This window comes from Salvia miltiorrhiza, chromosome 7, assembly GCF_028751815.1.
Source record: "Salvia miltiorrhiza cultivar Shanhuang (shh) chromosome 7, IMPLAD_Smil_shh, whole genome shotgun sequence".
NCBI lineage: Eukaryota > Viridiplantae > Streptophyta > Magnoliopsida > Lamiales > Lamiaceae > Salvia > Salvia miltiorrhiza.
Window position 1 is genome coordinate 10335609 of NC_080393.1, and position 20109 is coordinate 10355717.

General features: G+C 34.7%; 2 protein-coding genes and 1 long non-coding RNA gene across 4 annotated transcripts; 1 reads left to right on the forward strand and 2 right to left on the reverse strand.

The window, feature by feature from the left end:
- Window positions 1-1218: 1218 nt before the first annotated feature.
- LOC130992501 (uncharacterized) lies at window positions 1219-2801 on the reverse strand. 2 transcript variants are annotated; one of them, XR_009091300.1, is made up of 5 exons: window positions 2593-2801; window positions 2152-2485; window positions 1907-2049; window positions 1637-1695; window positions 1219-1541 (listed from the first exon to the last, which is right to left on the reverse strand). It is a non-coding gene; the product is annotated as an uncharacterized LOC130992501 (long non-coding RNA). The 2 variants fall into 2 exon arrangements; XR_009091299.1 differs by lacking the exon at window positions 2593-2801 and having other exon boundaries at window positions 2152-2560.
- Window positions 2802-8479: 5678 nt separating this feature from the next.
- LOC130992500 (NADP-dependent malic enzyme, chloroplastic-like) lies at window positions 8480-14137 on the forward strand. Its single transcript, XM_057917154.1, has 20 exons — window positions 8480-8723; window positions 9023-9306; window positions 10090-10210; window positions 10320-10394; window positions 10529-10680; window positions 10769-10874; window positions 10998-11063; window positions 11506-11601; window positions 11698-11769; window positions 11856-11939; window positions 12097-12195; window positions 12331-12378; window positions 12456-12509; window positions 12597-12695; window positions 12797-12886; window positions 12976-13053; window positions 13173-13247; window positions 13326-13416; window positions 13602-13730; window positions 13814-14137. Exons 1-20 carry the CDS (start codon window positions 8694-8696, stop codon window positions 13900-13902), a joined length of 1938 nt encoding a protein of 645 aa, XP_057773137.1. The 5' UTR covers window positions 8480-8693; the 3' UTR covers window positions 13903-14137.
- A 971-nt stretch (window positions 14138-15108) lies between these two features.
- LOC130992502 (transcription factor MYBS3-like) lies at window positions 15109-17964 on the reverse strand. The gene is made up of 3 exons (XM_057917155.1): window positions 17692-17964; window positions 15978-16186; window positions 15109-15731 (listed from the first exon to the last, which is right to left on the reverse strand). The coding sequence occupies exons 1-3, from the start codon at window positions 17936-17938 to the stop codon at window positions 15390-15392; spliced, it is 798 nt and encodes a 265-aa protein (XP_057773138.1). The 5' UTR covers window positions 17939-17964; the 3' UTR covers window positions 15109-15389.
- Between the last annotated feature and the right edge of the window lie 2145 nt (window positions 17965-20109).

The window sequence follows — 20109 nt, forward strand, 5'->3', positions numbered from 1 at the left end:
AATAGAGTACCATGAACATTAAATGAATTTTTATTTAACGTGTTATATTGATAGAAATAATTGAGTTTTTCTGAAATAAATATTTGTGAAATATAATACACTCGTTTAAAAATCACCTTTTGGTAATGAGCAGCTATTAAAAAAATACAACACGCTTGAGAGTTAGGTTTTTTGGAGATGTTGGTTTTTGCAAGAAATTATATTCATGAATGTACAAATAAATTCTTCGAACATAGCAGATTAACTAATAAACATACGAATCTATTTCATTTGTTAAAAAAGCACGCCCCCGCCTGGGATCGAACCCCATACCAAAACGCGCATTCATCAAAATTAATTGGGATGTTCATCTAAATATACTAATTTGTTCACCCCTATTTTGATTGATCCTCATTTTTCAACACATTTGTGCTTCCCAACAAACCTTTTTCATTAGATATGTCCGTATGTCCACAAGTTAAGTGTCTTATTTAATAAATAACCAATTTAAATATCTTCTCCCAATTTAAATAAAATTAACTCCCAAATCAATTCTCTGTTACACGAATTGAATAAATAATATTAATAGCGTCATTTTGGACTGAACTTAATGCACAATTTGGGTGAACATAATGCACAAGTCGTTGAACATGATTCACAATTTATTACATGTATAGTTTTATATATTATTTGAACATAATGCATACTTTGTTGAATTTATGTAATATACCGTTGAATTACAATAAATAACGTGTTATTGTTTTTATTTCAATTTTATATGGTTTGCCTTAATTCATGGTTCCACTTGCCATTACAACAATGTTCATTATTTTTATACAATATGGTTTAATGTGTTTTTGAGTAGTTCTTTTGTTCGATAATTGTTTCACTTTTACATTAGCTAGACATCCATTTTTTTGCTTGAAGACAAAGTACTTTGTTAAGAATTAAAACAAGTTCATTAAAAGATGGTGTAAAGTTCAAAACAAATTTAATTTAGTATCTAACTATAGTCTATGAAATATTACGTCTAATTATTTTGTAAGAATTTGTTTTCCATTGTTGCAATATAATTTGTTCAATTGGTAAGTTTCACAGTTCTAATTTTTGTTTTGTTATTATTAATTTTTTGTATATATCTAATTTATCACTTGATATTCGTTTAGACATTATCCCACGCACACTAAATTCCTCACAAATAATGCTATGTTCATTAAAAATATAGAAGAATTCATTAAATTATCCATATAAAACTCGAACACAATTTCATTAAAACAATGTGTTTGAAACTGCAACAAGCAGACCAAATAAACTTGCTAAAACAAAAGCATCTTGATAAACTATTACAAACCAAAAACTTGTAGTTGCATAAAACAAGATGGGAAAATCCCTTTTGGATGGCGTCGTTGTAATATCGAACCAATCAACATAAAACAACTACAAAGAATGAAAAAATCGACACAACAAAGTCTGTACCCAGTTCATTAGCCATGACTGTCAATTAAAGCTGCATTCCCAAACCAGGTCTGTACCCACTTCATTACCCAATACAATGATAACATCTGTATAAAAATTTAGAACGTATTAATAATTATATTGAACAATGTTCATAAATTAATGAATTTGATAAAGCAAATGTAACACTACATAATTATACCTAAATGAACAACCTAGTTCATTTTTTTGCTGGTTCGGATGATGAGCAACTGACAGTTTCTGAAAAATAAAAAAGCAAAATTTAATGAACCAAAGAAAAAGAAAAGTCATATTTGGTGAAATTTTGAACATATAAACAATTATATTGAATAGAGTTCATAATTTATTGAACAATATTAATAATTTAATGAACAATATTAATAATTTACTGAATCTAATGAAAATAATTGAAATTGAAATAAAGAAAAATGCATAGCCACAAAAAAATTACCCTCAGAGAAATTGGGCTGAGAAGACACTGCTCTCCATGTTTGCCTGACATTTTTTTTGCTTTTTGCGATCATTCACATTTCCCCTTGCATTTCTAGCATCCATATTCAATTCACAGCTAAAACCATGCCAAAACTTGGGTTTCTGTCACATATTCTCTCAAATTAAACTATAACTCAAATGGAGAAAACTTACAAATATTAAGATAATACAAGTAATGTAAATAATATGCCGCGATTTCCAAACCTGGAAGTCCAGCAAGGGCTTCGATTTTGCATAAGTGTTTGTAGTTTCACGAATTAGAAAGTTCAATCTGCGATAGCATATGAAAATAAAAATATGTGTGATCGTAATATATAGGCACCAATCCTTTGATGGAGGAGGCAACCATTCCTCTTCTTCTTCTTCCTTATCATCACATTCTATCACCTTCACATCTTTCGAATTAACAATTCAAAAATGCAAAAAAATCTATCAATTGATAAAAGAAAAAAGAAAAAAAATTCAATCTTTCATCAAGAAGAGAAACACTTACTGCAGGACCCGAGAAACCCAAAAACCAGCGTTTCATCCAGGTCATCTGCCAATTCCCAAAAGTAAAGACACAAAAAAATCCGAACCCATAAATTCAATCAATCTGAAAAAAAATCATAAATAAGTTCGACCATCAATTCAATTTCAACGCACCAGCATAGTTCGCCGAACAATCAATCTCCGTCGAATCGGCTCCACCGTTTTCTCTTTATCGTTCATGTTCAATGAAAACTCAGATTCTGAACCACGAATCCGTAAATATAATGTATTGTAATCAATTCGAATCACCGTTTTTTATGGAAAGAGAGTGAAATCCGGGATATGATTAATCTTTGTTATCTGGCAGAAATGAACAAGACGGATATAACCTTACGAACGATAAAATGAATTTCACTCTCATAATCTTAGTTATTAAATCATAAAAATCAGTTGATCTGATCCGTTTGTTTCCAATTAATCAATGGAGGAGATTTGTTCTTAATTCTATATCTAAGGGTGTTTCTCAATAGAATCAAACCATATATATATATATATATATATATATATATATTATAAAAGAGATTTGTTTTACAAAAGTTGATTTGCTTGTTATATTCTTCTATATATAATTAATTTAAGGATAATTGTGTTATTTAAAACTATATAATCTATAAAAATATTATACATTATTATTACTATTATATATATATATATATATATATATATATATATTAAAAAAAGTCAAAATTTGGGAGGGGGCTTAGCCCCCTTGTCTCCGCCCCTGTTAATATGATGAGAATAAGGCTTGTATTAAAGGAAAAGAAAAAGAGTACAAAACATCCAAGAAAGCGCAAAAGAGAGCAAACAAAAAACCGAGCCTCATTAAAACCTTCTAAGAAGAAGAGACCTTAGAAGGAAAAAGAGTACTCGTGAAAGACTCACATCCGGTTCAGGAGCGGGAAGAGACAACTTCAGGAGTTCCGGCCTAACCATCACCCCTAAGAAGCTCGGCTCAAGAAAATCGGAAGAAGAAGAACCAAGAAAGAAAACAGGAGACCAACAACAAAAGAAAACAACCCAACCAAAGCCCAAGGGAACCAACGAACCTGCTTATATAACCATACGGATATGACTATGCGTCGACATATCCCTTGCAACCGCAATCCGAATCTCCTCAATCGCAAAAGGCCACCAGCCTTCCTGCCGATCATCATTGGCCATAATATCTGCCGGTTGATTACCCTCACGGTAAATATGCGAGACCATCAAAGAAAAATCCCGAAGCAGGCGAAGAGTATGCTGCCAAAACGCCCTAAATCTCCAAGGAACATCACTCGAGCGAGAGTACAAAAGGTGAACCACATACATAGAGTCAGCCTCAACCCACAGATGCCGCCAGCCTCGGGTATGAGCAATGTGAATAGCATAGATCACAGCCAACAATTCCGCCTCGAAAGCAAAGCCGTTGCCGCCTTTAAAATGAAAACAACCTCGGACATGAGACCACTTGTCTCGAAAAACCCCACCCGCAGCAATAACTCCAGGAGCTCCCGCCGCCGAGCCATCTGTATTAACTTTAATCCATTGACCAACGGGAGGCCACCAGTGAACCTCCACCATACAGGGGGGAGGAGCAGCACGGCTCCTCACCCCAATCGCACGAGTGATCGAATAGTCAGCCCAAGAATTAGAAATATTACCCAACTTCCGGAAAACCCCATCAATCTCCATAAAGTAAGCCTTGACAAAGGCCAAAACCGCACGTCTATCAAAGCACAAATCCTCAAAAATAAGCGCATTGCGTCCCGACCAGATACGCCACATCAGAGTGATAATTCCCGCCTTCCAAAAAGAACCAATTTGGGAACTCCAAGAGAGATTCCAAGCCAGAACTAAGAAGGAATGAATATCCATGCACCCCAAGAGATTCTCTTTACCAAACCAACCTAAAAAATCAGTCCAAAGAGGGCGAACACACGAGCACTCCCAAAGCACATGCGAAATCGTCTCACTATCTCGGAGACACAAAGAACAAGCATTGGGCGCAATAAAACCTTGCCGGATCAGAACATCAATAGTAGGCAAGCGCCCATGGAGGACACGCCAACAGAGAATAGATCTCCTCATCGGAATAAAGTCCTCCCAGATCCATTTGCCCCAGCTAACAGCAGGAAAACGATGGCAAATATTAGAAAAAGCCAAAGAGGCCGAAACCTCACCCTTAACCGACTGTTTCCAATATCTCGTATCCCTCTGGCCGCCCATCGGAATACGCAGAATATCATCCACAATATCAGGATAACGAGAAACAAAGGATGTCGTGAAATGCCAAACACCATCATAAAAATAATCACTAACCGAGAAGCTCAGAAAATCATGCATATATATCGGAATTTTAAGTTTATCCACAAGCTTGTACCCAAGCCAATCATCCCGTCAAAAGTAAGTATGCTCACCACGGTCAATACAAACATAAGAATCATCCACCAACTGATTGACTTCTTCTTTCATCCCAATCCAAACAGAAGAGTTCGACACCGAATCCTTTGCAACCCCAAAATTGTTTAGATATCTCGATCTCAGAATGGAATGCGCCCAAACAGTTCCCTGAATTAACTTCCAAGCCAGCTTCATCAAATAAGATTTGTTCATTAACGTAAAAGATCTAATGCCGAGGCCGCCTTCTTTCAAGGGGGAGCAGACTCTACCCCAACTAACAGCACAGCTGGGCCGTTTATCAATATTTCCCGACCAAACGAAATTACGACATTTCCTGTCAAGGGAGTGCAGTAACGATTTTGGCCATTTGTAAACCATCATGGAGTGAACAATCGAACTCTGAATAACCGACTTGACTAAACAAAGCCTCCCAGCCATAGAAAGATGACGACCTTTCCATCGAGCAAACTTCTGGACAATCCTATCATGAATTGCCTGAAAGAAAGAAGCTCTCGGACGCCCAACGAAAATTGGAACTCCCAAGTAATTGAAAGGAAGGTTCCCGGTAGTGAAACTGAGCTCACGATGAATAGCACTTTTCCTGTCATTGAGAACTCCCGAACCAAAGTAAATGCAAGACTTCTCCAGACTACACTGCTGACCCGATATAGAGTCATAGTAAGAAAAGATCTGATGAATTTTTCTAGCATTCCGAACCGTAGCTTTACAAAAGATCATCACGTCATCCGCATAGAACAAGTGAGTAGGGAACTGAAAAGTTCGACTATAGCGCATAGGTTCCAGATGCCCAGAATCAACGCAGCTGCTAAAAAGCCGACTCAAGATATCCTCCGCAATTCCAAAGAGAATCGGAGAAAGGGGATCTCCCTGACACACTCCGCGAGAACAAGCAAAATGTCTCCGCCCCTGTTAATATGATCTATGCAATTTCCTACTAATATGATCTAGTTATGGAGTGTTTACTTTAAATGATTAATTAGTTTTGATAGATAAAAATAGTAAGATTAATCATTTATTTATTTAGATGAATTGAAACTTTGAAATATATATCCAAAGTTGATTATTTCTATCATTTAATCTAGTTTTACTTTATTCTTATCCCGTGAAAATGGTGAAATAGGAAAAGTCATATTCTTAAAAATAAAAATATTCAATCATCTATATAATTTAAGTTAGTTTTGTTTGATTCTTATCTCATAAAAATGGTGAGATTGAAAAAGTTCTAATCTTAAAAACAAAAATATTCAATCATGTATATAATCAAGTATGCAAAGCAAACGCTCTCTTAATATATTTAGGTGAGGTCATAGGTAAATCTATGATCTTTATATATATACCGACTTAATAATATATTGGAGTATATTTTTTCTAAAACCATAATGTATTGGATATTATTATTATATTATGATCTTTATATATATACTGACTTAATAATATATTGGATATATTTTTTCTAAAACCATAATTAATGTATTGGATATTAATATTATATTGCATTGGCATACCCGCCCACCAAACTGTTGTTAATAAATATTATGCCCTTGATTTTTTAGACGCACACTGTTGGGATATTTATAACATAGTTATTGCCTCCAAATTAGGCTGCTCATTTAATCATACTTAATAGTTAATAGTAAATGGTAATGGGCATAATTATAATTTATAAAGAGGTGATCTCGGTACAATTGAGTGTACCGTACAACTGAGTTGCACATTAATCCGAATCCGTATTCTAATTTGAAACTTATAAATAACACTATTTTGGGTGTGGGTCAATCCGATGGTACATCCGGTTATACTCAAATTTTTGTAATTTATAAATACGAGTGTATAAAATGAAAATGGATATTCATGTTTTTAACTATGTGCACAGGTTATTTTATTTCAATCCCTATAATAACTTTTCCACCAAAATATTGATACATGAAAGGTTTTTATCCACTTTCTACCTGTGTGTGTTATATGATTTGCATTAGTCAAATTAAGCATTTCTTGATTTAAAAAAACTTAAAAAAATTAAGCATTTCGATTGAGCTTATCACGTAGATTAAGAACTTATTTTGGAAAATGAATTATTCAACTGGATTTCTTACCCTATTCTTATTTGGTGAATTTGGTGAAGTCTGAGAATTATAACAATTTAACACATCATATATTTAAGACGGATGGAGACATGGAGTATTAACTAGTTATTAACCACCAAATATATTTAATGTTAGAAAGATCTTATGACAATAGAAATAACTATGTAGATTAGAAATAAAATGTGATGAAAAATAGATCCAAACCATATAGCTCCTTCAGTTTTTCATATTTAAGTTTACTCAAGAACGAATCTAAAGGAAAAATCTTAATCTGGCAAGATTAATCGGACAAAGTCCAAAATCGTAAATTATTAAAAAAGGAAAAAGTTCGCTAAAAAAAAATTCCCATTCATTATTTTGTAAATTAGAACAAGTCAAGAGTAAATTAGTTTAATTACGAAACGTTCCTACAAAAACGGCTTGTCACAAGGGCATATGATTTTCCTTTTAGTCTATTTTTTCTATTTATTTATAGTTGGAGAAAGTGTCAAAGCATCAAATTTAATATGGCTCTTTCTTATATTGGAGTAATAAAAATATAATTATCTAAGATATATGCGTTCACACTTTAGAAAAAAAGAAAAGAAAAAAGAATTTTGAGTTCACCTACAACCTAATGTGTGACATTCAGAGGTTCCACGTTCTCTTTTTTTTTTTTGAAACAAAATTAATTATTTTTTTTAAAAAGTAGGCGTTTGAAAAATTTCTAGTTGGGAATATCAAATGCTCCATATTTCTAATGCACGAAGGGGGAAAAACGCGGCGAAAATGTGAAGAATGTGCACAATTTGTTGGCATTTAAATCGCAATAAAAAACTACTAGTTTCAACTACAAAAATATAACCACTGAATTCCTTTAAGTCAATTTTTTTGTTGTAAATATATATTAAAATAATAGCTGTTTTTTGTTTTTGTCATATAAATATTGTTTAATTGAGTAAGTCAATTTTTTTGTTATGTAAATATATATTAAAATAATAGCTGTTTTTTGTTTTTGTCATATAAATATTGTTTAATTGAGTGCATCAAATCTTTTTTTTTTTTTTTTTTGATCGGGCAAAGTCATGTTAGAAGTTAGTAATTAGTTCCCCATCCACTCCAAGAACCACCTTATCTCTCCATTCACCAAATTCACCTTATATCTCCAATCTCCAATTCGCTCCCAAGAGGGATCGAACCCGGGTCACTTCACTTAAGTGAGGACCCGGTGGCCAGTGGGCTAAGCCCCCTGGTTTCACCAAAAAAAAAAAAAAATCTTTTTTCTTTTTAATTATGACTGAGAATTTGATCATGTCCAGCTGAAAACATAAATCAATATAAATAAATAAAGTTAGAATGAAAAATCGATATTGCTGGTTATTGACCGGCTCCTAATATGAAAAATCAATACAAATATTGTTGTATTTTTATACTGACGAATGCAAATCAGATACGATATGATATAAGTACTATTGTATTGGACCAAAATAATGTAAACCTTTATATACTACTTATCATTCAAATACTTTTTTTGTAAAATAAAATACATCAAATTATATGATGAATTTAAACATTACGTGATTTATGGAAATGAAATATAGATGTACCCAAAATTTAAGAGAGAGGGGTGTGGTATAAAAGGAGGTACCCTCAGCAAGCTCTCTTTCTTTCCTTCGCCTCCTTTCTCTCTCCTCTTTACTTTGCTGCACACCTTCATTGCGAAGACTCTGTTTCACCAAAATTCCAGATACCATGTTTTCATTCAACGGAAGCACCTCTCCGGTAAATTATCTACCAAATTACTATTTTTCATTCATTAATCTTCCAGCAGTTTTTCTCCATTTGAGTTTCTCTAGCTCTTCATGTTTCACTTCACTGCCTCACGATCGTTGTGCTTCGTGATTGCATTTTCTTCCGCTCCAGATTGGAAATAACATCTCTCTTAGCATCAACACATGTTTCTAAGAATTTGATTTCTTTCACCAATCGCTAGAGAAAAAGGAAAAAAAAAAAATACTAATGCCTGTTTTTCCTCTTGAAATATGAGGATTTAAGAATTTGTTTGGTTTGATCTTGTGCAGAGTATTTCTGTCTATGGCGTTTCGAAGAGCTTGATGCGGAGAAAGATCGGAGCTCCATTGGTGGTGGCGGCTGCTGCGAGCTCGAATCGCAACCCGGGAGATGGTAATGTCGTTTTGATGGAGAACACTTTGAATGGGAAGAGAGAGAATGTTCCCACGGCTCCATCACCGGTGACTGAGAAAGACTCGAAATCTGCAGTCGGTGGTGGCGTGGAAGATTTCTACGGTGAGGATGGCCCCTCGGAGGATCAGCACGTCACGCCGTGGGCTGTCACCGTTGCCAGGTGATGAATCAATCTGTTCTTCATTTCTGTTTTGTTGTGTGTGTCTGCGTGTTTTCTTTCTAGTGTATTCAGGAGTTTTGGCATGATTGATATATTATGATGTTTATGCTAACAAAGATGGTTTGATCAGAATGAATACTGTCATTTTTCTTGATTACTTTATAAAGTGGATACTATTTTATTTTGATTTTGTAAGAATTGCTTTACTGCACTCTATCTTGTACATTCAGTTTGAGCTTGAAAGTACTGAGACGCCCGCAATTATCTAAAAATCCTAATCGGAATAGGATTAGGGTTGAATTCCTGTTATAATAGCAGCTTAAATTTCATGTAATTGTATCCAAAAATATTATAGTGAAAAATCTCTGGCTTGGCAGCGCCCCAAGACGTAATCATGTAGTGACGAACTAGGTAAACAATTCTGTGTTTTTTTCTGGCTTTCATAATTATTTCTGTGCTTATTTCATATCATCTTGGCTGACTGGTGATTTTTGGTTTTCCAGTGGCGAAGTGTGAGATAAGGATTTATGTAGTGTTCTTAGTTAATATTCATTGTCCTTTTGAATATTAGTGCTTGATTATACCCACTTTCCATATTAGTGTGAATTAGGTGATGGTGGCTTAATAGCCATCTCAATTGATTTTACTTGAGTTACCAAATCATCATATATGAAAATGGAAATATATTCCTATTTTTACCACATACCGTGTTTTATCATTCTTGGGATTCTTCATGGTTGTGACGTCTTCTTCTGTATTATTATTCCTGTTTTTCATTTACAGTGGATATCCGCTGTTGCGCGATCCCCGCTACAATAAAGGCCTTTCCTTCAATGAGAAAGAGAGAGATGGGCACTTTTTACGCGGTCTACTGCCTCCGGTGGTCATAAGCCAAGATCTTCAGGTTAACAACTTAACATTATAGACTTTTCCCTATTGTCTGATTAAAGCCTCTTACTATTAACTTTCCTTACACGACTTCTCTTAACTGTTTGTGCTATTCTGCTGAGAAGGTTAAAAAAATGATGCACAACATTCGCCAATACCAAGTACCGTTGCAAAGGTACATGGCCATGATGGATCTTCAGGTGATTAAATATGTGTTTCATGTGATTATGCTATTCACATGCACAGTGAAAAAGTTATTAATTTGTCGAAATACAAGGTTTAATGTCGACATTCTCTGACATGCTTGTTCTTCTCTCTCATTCTCATCTTTTAGGAGAGAAATGAACGACTGTTTTACAAGCTGCTCATTGACTATGTCGAGGAGCTGCTCCCAGTTGTCTATACTCCAACCGTAGGTGAAGCATGCCAAAAATATGGGAGCATTTTCAGGCAGCCTCAGGGTCTCTTCATCAGCCTGAAAGAGAAGTATGTTACATCCTACTAGTACAATCGATCCATGTTGCTGGAGCTTCTCTTTGAACAACTTAAACTGATTAGGGGTAGTACTTTGCAGGGGAAGGATACTCGATGTGTTGAAAAACTGGCCTGAGAAGAAGATTCAAGTCATTGTAGTGACAGATGGTGAACGGATTTTGGGACTAGGAGACCTCGGTTGCCAGGTAAACGGATGGTTTCTTTTTCCTTGCTTCTCGTTCTCTATTTAGATTTTGCCAAGTGGTTTACGTCACAAACATGAAGAATCTAATATTCGTCTTACTTTATGATTCTTGTGACCTCCCCAGGGAATGGGGATACCTGTAGGAAAGCTCTCCTTGTATACAGCTCTTGGTGGCATCCGTCCTTCTGAGGTACGTCTCCCTAAATGCTTTTACCATTTCCTTAAGAGGACAGATTGGAACAATTATGTCTTTTGTCCCAAGTCCCAACTATCTCGTTTTCCATGCATATCAGCTCATATTTATGTTTTCGAGTATCTTAGTATATATCAAAGTCTAAGTGGCCTAATATATTTGTCATTTACTGTCGTGAACCAAGTAGTGGATGAAAGTGAGATGTGCTCTTCCTTATGGTACCACTTTATATCTATTAAATTCTGGTTGCAAAGTATGCGCATGATCTTGCCATCTATAGATCTGTTTGCTGCTTTGGTAGCAACTGTATTTAAAATCCCAAACATGTAAATAAATGTGTGATTACTGATAAGTAATAATCTCATTACTGTGCTTGCTTTTTGGCTATTTAATATTGACGGTAAAATTGATTATTGTGTCTTCCTTTGATTTCTCTCAGTGCTTGCCTGTGACAATTGATGTCGGCACAAATAATGAGCAGTTGCTGAATGACGAGTTTTATATTGGACTTAGAAGGAAAAGAGCGACGGGTCAGGTTAGTGATTGGTTACGTTGCAAGATATACTTGTGCCATTAAGCATTGAAGGCAGTCAGTTCTCCCTAGCTTTACCTGAATCTTCGTCTTGATCAGGAATATGCTGAGCTTCTGCATGAGTTCATGTCTGCAGTGAAGCAGATTTACGGAGAGAAAGTTATCATTCAGGTTTGTAAAATTTTGAATATTTTTTGTCTACTTATATGTTCTGAATTTTGATTCCTTCGACATTTCTCCCCACGACAAATGTGCAGTTTGAAGACTTTGCAAATCACAATGCTTTTGATCTCCTTGCTAAGTATGGATCCACACATCTTGTGTTCAACGATGATATTCAGGTAATTGGTCTTTCAAGTTACTCGTATTTCTTTCCTTGACATTTAATGTGATTTTCTTTATTCTATACTTGCTTCTTCTCTTGTCGTGTTTCTTGAGTGCTTGTTATCGATGTTTTAGTCATTAACATAGACGTTCGTGCATTTTTGTTTGCATCAGGGTACAGCATCAGTGGTCCTCGCAGGACTGATGGCATCACTTAAGTTAGTCGGCGGAACCTTGGCTGACCACTCTTTCTTATTCCTTGGAGCTGGAGAGGTACTTTTTATCTGATCTCAGCACTCCTCTCTTGTTTTGCTTCGAACGGAAATAAATGAGTATGTATCTGTTTCCTATCATTCGATATCTTTGTTCTTGATTTGATTGGGCATTGCATTTTTCCTCATGATGCAGGCTGGTACTGGTATTGCAGAACTCATAGCTCTTCAGATATCAAAACAGGTCTATGAAAGGAGAGCATTTTTCTCTTGAGAATGATTGTTACTTCTTTGCTTAATCTCTCTCTCTCTCTCTCTCAGACTGGTGCCCCATTGGATGAGGCTCGTAGAAAGATTTGGCTCGTGGATTCGAAAGTATAGAACATCTAACATTCTCTTGGCACTTCCTTTGAGTCTTTGATTTTCATCACTGGTCTCATTGCTCGTGATTTTGTGTTGTAGGGACTGATTGTCCGGTCTCGTATCGATTCACTTCAACATTTTAAGAGGCCCTGGGCTCATGAACATGAACCTGTCAATAATTTGTTAGACGCTGTGAAGGTATGAAAGCCCGATATATTTCATCTGTAGTTGCGTATGTGCATGCGAAAATAAGAGCTCTTAGTGCAAAATGTAGCTTCTTACCTGCCTTGCTATGACAGGCTATTAAACCAACAGTACTAATAGGATCGTCGGGAGCAGGAAGAACATTTACGAAAGAAGTGGTTCAGGCCATGTCATCATATAACGAGGTATGTACAGCCGTTGAAGTGAACTCTAGAGTTTCTAATCAATGTGGAAACGCAACTAACTCCTGATGGTGCGTGTCATTTTGTTTCAGAAACCTGTTATTCTCGCGCTTTCCAACCCGACATCGCAGTCTGAGTGTACTGCTGAGGAAGCTTACATGTGGAGTGAGGTGATTTCCTGCGTGCTCCAAATCTTAATATGTTTTGTTGTGGTGTTTCAAGCGATCTTCCTTCCTCTCATTGTGTTTATTGTTTAATCTTGACTTATTATGTTGCAATCATGGTTCAGGGCCGAGCCATTTTCGCTAGTGGCAGCCCCTTTGCTCCAGTCGAATACAATGACAAACTTTATGCTTCCGGCCAGGTAGAGTCTAAAACACCCCTCTGTTCAACACGGTGTTTTTCTTTGCACTAACTCCGTCACTATCTTCATGGTAAACAGTCGAATAACGCGTACATCTTCCCTGGATTTGGTCTTGGTTTGATAATTTCTGGTGCAATTCGCGTCCATGACGACATGCTTCTGGCTGCTTGTAAGTTCTCGACGATGATACCAATTTGCAGGAATTCCTGCACAGATTGACAACTTCATATCAAACTTTCTTACCATTTTACATTAATTATGTACGCTGCATACCATGAAAACATAATTCATTATCATGGAGTCGTTTTGTCAATTTTCTTATCCACAAAGCTAAATATTTGTTTCTGGAAACAGCGGAAGCATTAGCCGCACAGGTTAGCCAAGAGAACCTAGAAAAGGGACTCCTATATCCACCATTTGCAAACATTAGAAAGATTTCAGCTCAAATTGCAGCCAAAGTAGCAGCTAAAGCATACGAACTTGGTAATATCCCAATTCTTACATACGTCTGTTTGCTAGTTTCGTGTATCTGTCATGTCTAATGTTATGCTTCTATCTCGTTGCAGGGCTGGCCACTCGACTTCCCCAACCAAAAAGCCTAGTAGAATACGCAGAAAGCTCTATGTACAGCCCCCGGTATCATAACTACCGCTGAAGTGATGGGAGAAAGCCCTAGATTGGATGCCATTTTTCACATCCAACCGCCATTTTTTATTCATATTATTTTCTCTTCCCTTCTAATTATTCCATTGTTGCTCATTGAATTCAGTGAGTTTCATGCAGACACTAGAATTAGGTGCTTGAATTTAACATGTAGAATGCTGAATGCTGAAACTTCTATACTATTCAAGTTAATCAGGGATGCATATCTATTCTTGTTTGGATTTCAACATATCATGTAGTTCAAGATTTGTACATATTTTGTTGTGAAATAAAGCTGTCAAACAGAAAATAAAACATACCAATGCAGTTCATGATTGCCCTTCCACTGTCAGCAACGTCTGCAAGTCGGAAAACTTGCTCGCCTGAAATTTTAACTTCATGCAAACAGCAACGACAACAACAACAATGCCTTAATCTGCTACCGGCATTTAATTTTACCATTGAGTACATGAAGAACCAAGCCATAAAAGATGCAAATAAAATCTAAAGCAACAGATGGTTGGATTGTAGACATTATACCATCAATGTTACAATCTATAAATTCCAAAAAAGTAAGTCATAAGACTTAGTATTAGAAGAAAACGAGGTTGTATAAACTTATTGAGGTGGTTCCTTTTTTTTTTTGAAACAGTAATTGAGGTGGTTCCTTAATATTGAAGTTACTTGTTAACATAAATGTTGGACTTTTTCTGGTTCTCCAACAAAGACGTGCAGATATGGAATGTGAAATATGAACCAAACATAGAGCAGAGACAATCTCAATATCTAAAATTTATAGCCTAAATAACTGAAGTAATTACACAGAGCATTGCATTGCTGCTGGTGTACATTGTGTATAATTATCTTCCCAAATAAAGTACCTCTCTTTGTCGCTGCTACCATGAACGGTAGTCCTGGTACAACTATGCTTCACGAAGAATCCCATCAGAGCCTGCTCTCACCAGATTCTGGAAACCAATCACTTGTAACCAAAATGTCCGATCCTGTCAACTCAATACAGATAACTAGTTCACGTTTCAGCATAAAAGCAAACAATATGACGAACAATGATTTTAAATGCATGCAAGGTAACTTTTGTAAATCTCTGCTCTTTACCTGGAACTCCAATGCTAGCTGAGTTTTGAAACTCAAGTAACACACGCAAGTGAGGATAAGTCCTCCAGGTGGGAACAGTTAACGAAAAAAACAAGATGGGCCATTAAGAAGCATAATCTGTACATTATTGCTACATTATCTCCATCATTGATTACAAAAATCTTATCTATTTACATCTGAGATGGATTAGTATTTCTAGCTGAATCACCAGATAGAATTCCAACTAACCCTCAGACTACACGACATGAAACACTGAACGAAAACAAGGTTTATATACACTAGAAATGTACAGCTACTCAGATTTGCTAGCTTCACCATCGTCTGAATCTGTTGCTGACAGAGAATTCACACGAAAATGCTGACTGCCCCTTGTCTTCACCGTATCTACAACTGTGAAGAATCAATAAGGACAGTGCTGGTCTCTCCTAAAGTCAGCTGGGACATACCTACCAGTTCTTTCATAGTTTCTTTGGAAATAACTTGCACCGGCCTGACGAGATGATGCTGGGATACTTCTGCTGCACCATCCTTGAGAGAATATGCATTTGGTGGCCATAGTTGAAACAGGAAGGGCGTAAAAGCCGGCTCGAGAGAAAGATCTAGACAAGGCAATGAATTGTTGATATCTGCTCCTTGAGATGATGTAAGCATGAGATCTTCATCGTCATCAATAACTGCAGGAGATTGGATTGTTGTAGACTGTTTCGGCACTGATGAATTTATCTCCTGATACTCAAACCAAAAATCTATTCACAAATCACAACATAATTTTGTACTACTTGCTGCAATTTACACATCTTCCTATTTTTTATTTTTTTTGTTACTTCTTTTTCTTGAAATATATCTTAGAGAATCCTCAATCTTCCAAATGAACTAAAACAAAACATTTGAAAATTGTTTAAAGATGCAATACTTATACATAGTGAAGCTCAAAAAACTTGTTGCTACTATCGAAAAAGTAGCAACACTAACCGTGTCCGGGGCCAAGTCAAAGAGGCTGGGCCGTTTCTTTTTCCCAGTTGCATTACTCTGACGAATAAAGTACTTTTGAGCATGGCTAGCGACCTGGGTTGAAGTTCTTGAAGGAACGTAGTTTCTTGATATGCCACGCCAGTTTCCTCTTCCCAACTTTTGAAGGCCTACCAAGAATTGCTTGTGCTCTTCTTCTGTCCATGGAATTCCTGCACGTCCCCAAGCATGAGAATGTTTGACTGCCAAAGATCAACATTTCTTTCTAAGGTAACTTACAACAGGATTTCCTTTATTAGCTCCATCAACCGTATGCTTCTAGGCTATCATATACAAACTTTAAGCCACCAATATTAACTTATATGGTAATTAATACTTGAAGAACACACAAATAAGCAGCCCCACACCTAACTAGAGAAATCAAGTCCGTGACATAATCAGTCACAAAATGCATATGGTGAAGACGTTGAATGGTGTTTATTTAGTCACATTACTGAGCCTTTCCATGAAGTGGAAATGACAGGAGAGGACATCACAAATACATGTGCTTCTTAGCTGCTAAGTAGAAATTCAAGTAGGGACAAAATGCATTTAAAGTTCATAAAGTAAAATTGCAAGAAAATATGGATAGATAATCATTTTGTCGTTTCCGGAAGAAACTCAAAACTCTTTCACTTGAAGTTTCCCTTAGGAATATTAGATGTATAATTACTAGTACAGATATAAAATATACCAGAAACACATATGCGCCTAAAAAGCTTGGATTAAAAGAAGATCTAATAGTTAGTTGCCATTATATGCTGTTTACTTTTACCTTGTTTAGCCTCATTCTTCAATATTACTCATAGCTGGTGTCTTCTTAAAATATCTTCAGACTCGTCTTTCATCAGATGCTTGAAATGAAAAGCAAGTAAAGGGGTCACACAATTAACTAATTAATCTCATTGTCATTGTTAGTGTGACCCCATAATACGTATTAACGATACGAGACATTATCATATGAATGATTGCTACAAATGAACATGAACATTATCTGTCGGCAACAAAGATATGCCTCGGAATCCTTTATGCAGCGTCCTCACATCCAAGATAACTATGCTAATTAATCAAACACATATCCCTGCATCTGCATCCTTAGCTCTTTCATCCAAACATACAGTCCTAAAAAGAGGAAAACAAAAGAATATGGAGAGATGCACAACCGACTACAACTCTTTTTGTCTTGATATACCTAATTAACTCCAGTCTAATTAAACATGCAACAATAATTCTAGACAACATAATACTATATCAAATATGCAAGGAGTTAATGCCTAAATAGAGAGATTTGGAGCATATCCTAAGAATGTGATCAAATGCCCAAAACAATCACCACCATCATCAACCCAGATTTAACATTTTGACACAAAACACTCAATAGCAAAATGCCAAAAACATTTGAAACCAAGAAACAAATCAGATCAGCAACATAAATCTAAACTAAACTTAAGTCTTGCAACATGCCGTATGCACACCAATAATTAACACAAATTCACCCAATTAATCCCACATGCAAAATGGAAAAACAAAGCACCAGAATTAACTAACATGCAAACATCGATCGAGCTCGTATATTCATCACATGCAAAACAAACTAACATGAAAAATTAGAGCAAATCGAGCAAATCCCACATGAAATAAACTCCATAAAATCATCGGAGAATAGGAAAGGTGAAACCTTTGTTCCTCAATGGCGGGCGGCGAGCAGCAAAAGTGTGATTTAGATGATCGGAATGGTAGCCCTCCATGGTATCGGCGGCGGCGGAGTAACGCGAGAGATTGCCCATGCTAGCACTCTTCTTTATGAAGGACCCATCCGTCAACCTCACACCGAAGAGCTTCAGCCCTCTGCCGCCGCCTGTCGTGGGACAAGTAGGCGTTGCGTCGCCATTGATGGTGTTACAGTGGGAGCAACACCTTCTCATTCTGCCTCAAACTTAAAATACTTTCAGTGATTTGGTTATTTATTGATAAAGATAGATACAGCTTTATATATATAGTATCGATGTGTTGCATTTGCATGTCAAATCTAATATTAGTAATATATATAAAAGCTAAATTAATTATCACAAAATTTCACGCTAAAATTTCATTTTTATCATCATTAGTAATAATTAATTTAATTATTAATTACATTAATATATATATATATATATAGCTATATGTATCCGTAATTAATTTATTTGAAGATTTTCCTTTATTTAAATTAATTAATTTAGTCTCATGTCAATAAATTTTCTTTTTAGTCGTTGATAATTTATGTAGATACACACATATTTTTATTTAAAGATAATCAATTTAAATATTACTACTATAAAATTAGCACACATCTTCTGATAATATATATTTTAATATATATATATATATATATATATATATGGGTATATATTATAATGACGTAATCAAAGTAGATGTATTTTCTTTTAATATAATACGTGTAATTAAATTAATTTATTTATATATAATATTATCATATTATATTAGTATATATTTTAATTATACTTATAGATCTGAAAATTTATTAGAGGATATGTAATGAATTTATATAGAATTATATAGAATTTAAATAAATTTAAGAGGCTGAATTTATATAGAATTATAGATCGAAAGGTTAAAACATTATTGCTACTTTTAAAAGTTATGTTTAGTTTATAAAACTATGAAAAGTTAAGAGTTTCAATCTGTAATCAATATATACAACCGGATTATAAACAATAAATACAACCCATCTTTGGTAGCGGTGCATTTATAAATATAGGTGTCAAGCATGCAGGGATCGTAGACATGCATGCAGATGCAGAAAATATGGACACTCACATACTATAATAAACTTATGTTAATATCTGTCAAGATTTGTCTTTAAGATTTTTTACTGATTGTAATACAAAAAATGATTTTTTTCACCGTTAAATTTCGTCTCTCTTGTCAATGTTTTTCACCAAATTTTCTCATTCTTCTTTCTTCTTTCTATTTTTTTTTTTCAAAAAATTACTATTTTTGATTCATAAAAAGATATTCAATATAAATATTAAATTAAATATTATTAGAAGATCTTTAATTTGATGTAAACATTATAAAAAATAAATTTGAAACGAATAAGTTATAGGAGTAACTGTTTAAAGTTTCGAAATTAAATTAATGTTCTCTCTCATTTATCTTTAATTAGAACATCATGTTTTTTTTGTTTTTTTTTTTTCGTTTGTTGGTGAACAAATAAGTAGGTGTCATTTTTTTTATCCTTTAAAATAAGTTTACGAGATTGTCTAATTATAAGTATTTAAATTTAAATATTTTCAAATTATAGTAATTTTTTAGTGCAATTAAGGAGAAGGAATGTTGTATTAATTTTAATATAAAATTTGTTAAAAAAAATAGTTATATATCTAAAAATTAGAATTTAAAATATTATAATAAATTTATTTTGCTATGTGTACAAATTATTTATTTGTTTATTTATACTAACATATTGTTGTATTTTCCTTTTTATACTATTCATGTTTTTTCTTATTTTTTTAATTAGTTTTGGGCTATTTAAACATGGACTTTTAATAATAATATAGTTTGGACTTTTTTTTGACTTGGGGGTTGGGGAGGGGGAGCAGTGGGGTTTGAACCCGGGACCTCACTGTTCACACACAAGAGGTCGCACCGCTTGGTGTCCCCTTGGGAACTATAGTTTGGACTTTTAATAAACCAAAATTGTTATACTCATTCCGCCCCATAAGAGTGTGCATTTCTTTTTATTTTTGGACGTCCACGAGAGTATGCATTCCTTATTTTTTACTATTACTTTGTAATTGATCGCTTTCTCCACTCCTAATATACACTCATCTAACATTAAACATGTGCCATCAAAAGTGATGCACAATTTCACACTCTTGTGGGACGGAGGGAGTATTAAATGACGACTATTAATTTTGTTATATTGATAGTTTAGTGTTATTTGTTCGAAATGTGTTTGATTCAATTTTTTGTTTTACAATCTATAAATTTAATCAATTTTTTCATTATCAGGCAATCTTTAGAATTTATTTATTTTAAATAAAAAATAACACATGAGCATTAAATTTATCCCGGAATTTTCTTTGACATAATT

Bases quoted from the DNA above. Each gene is read 5' to 3' on its own strand.
- LOC130992502 (XM_057917155.1), bottom strand. From the start codon at position 17,938: ATGAGAAGGTGTTGCTCCCACTGTAACACCATCAATGGCGACGCAACG. The intron at 16,187-17,691 runs GTTTCACCTTTC...GGGGACGTGCAG, and splicing joins CCCGCCATTGAGGAACAAAG to GAATTCCATGGACAGAAGAA. The intron at 15,732-15,977 runs GTTAGTGTTGCT...TTTGAGTATCAG, and splicing joins TTGACTTGGCCCCGGACACG to GAGATAAATTCATCAGTGCC.
- LOC130992500 (XM_057917154.1), top strand. From the start codon at position 8,694: ATGTTTTCATTCAACGGAAGCACCTCTCCG. The intron at 12,696-12,796 runs GTATGAAAGCCC...TTGCTATGACAG, and splicing joins ATTTGTTAGACGCTGTGAAG to GCTATTAAACCAACAGTACT. The intron at 13,731-13,813 runs GTAATATCCCAA...ATCTCGTTGCAG, and splicing joins AGCTAAAGCATACGAACTTG to GGCTGGCCACTCGACTTCCC.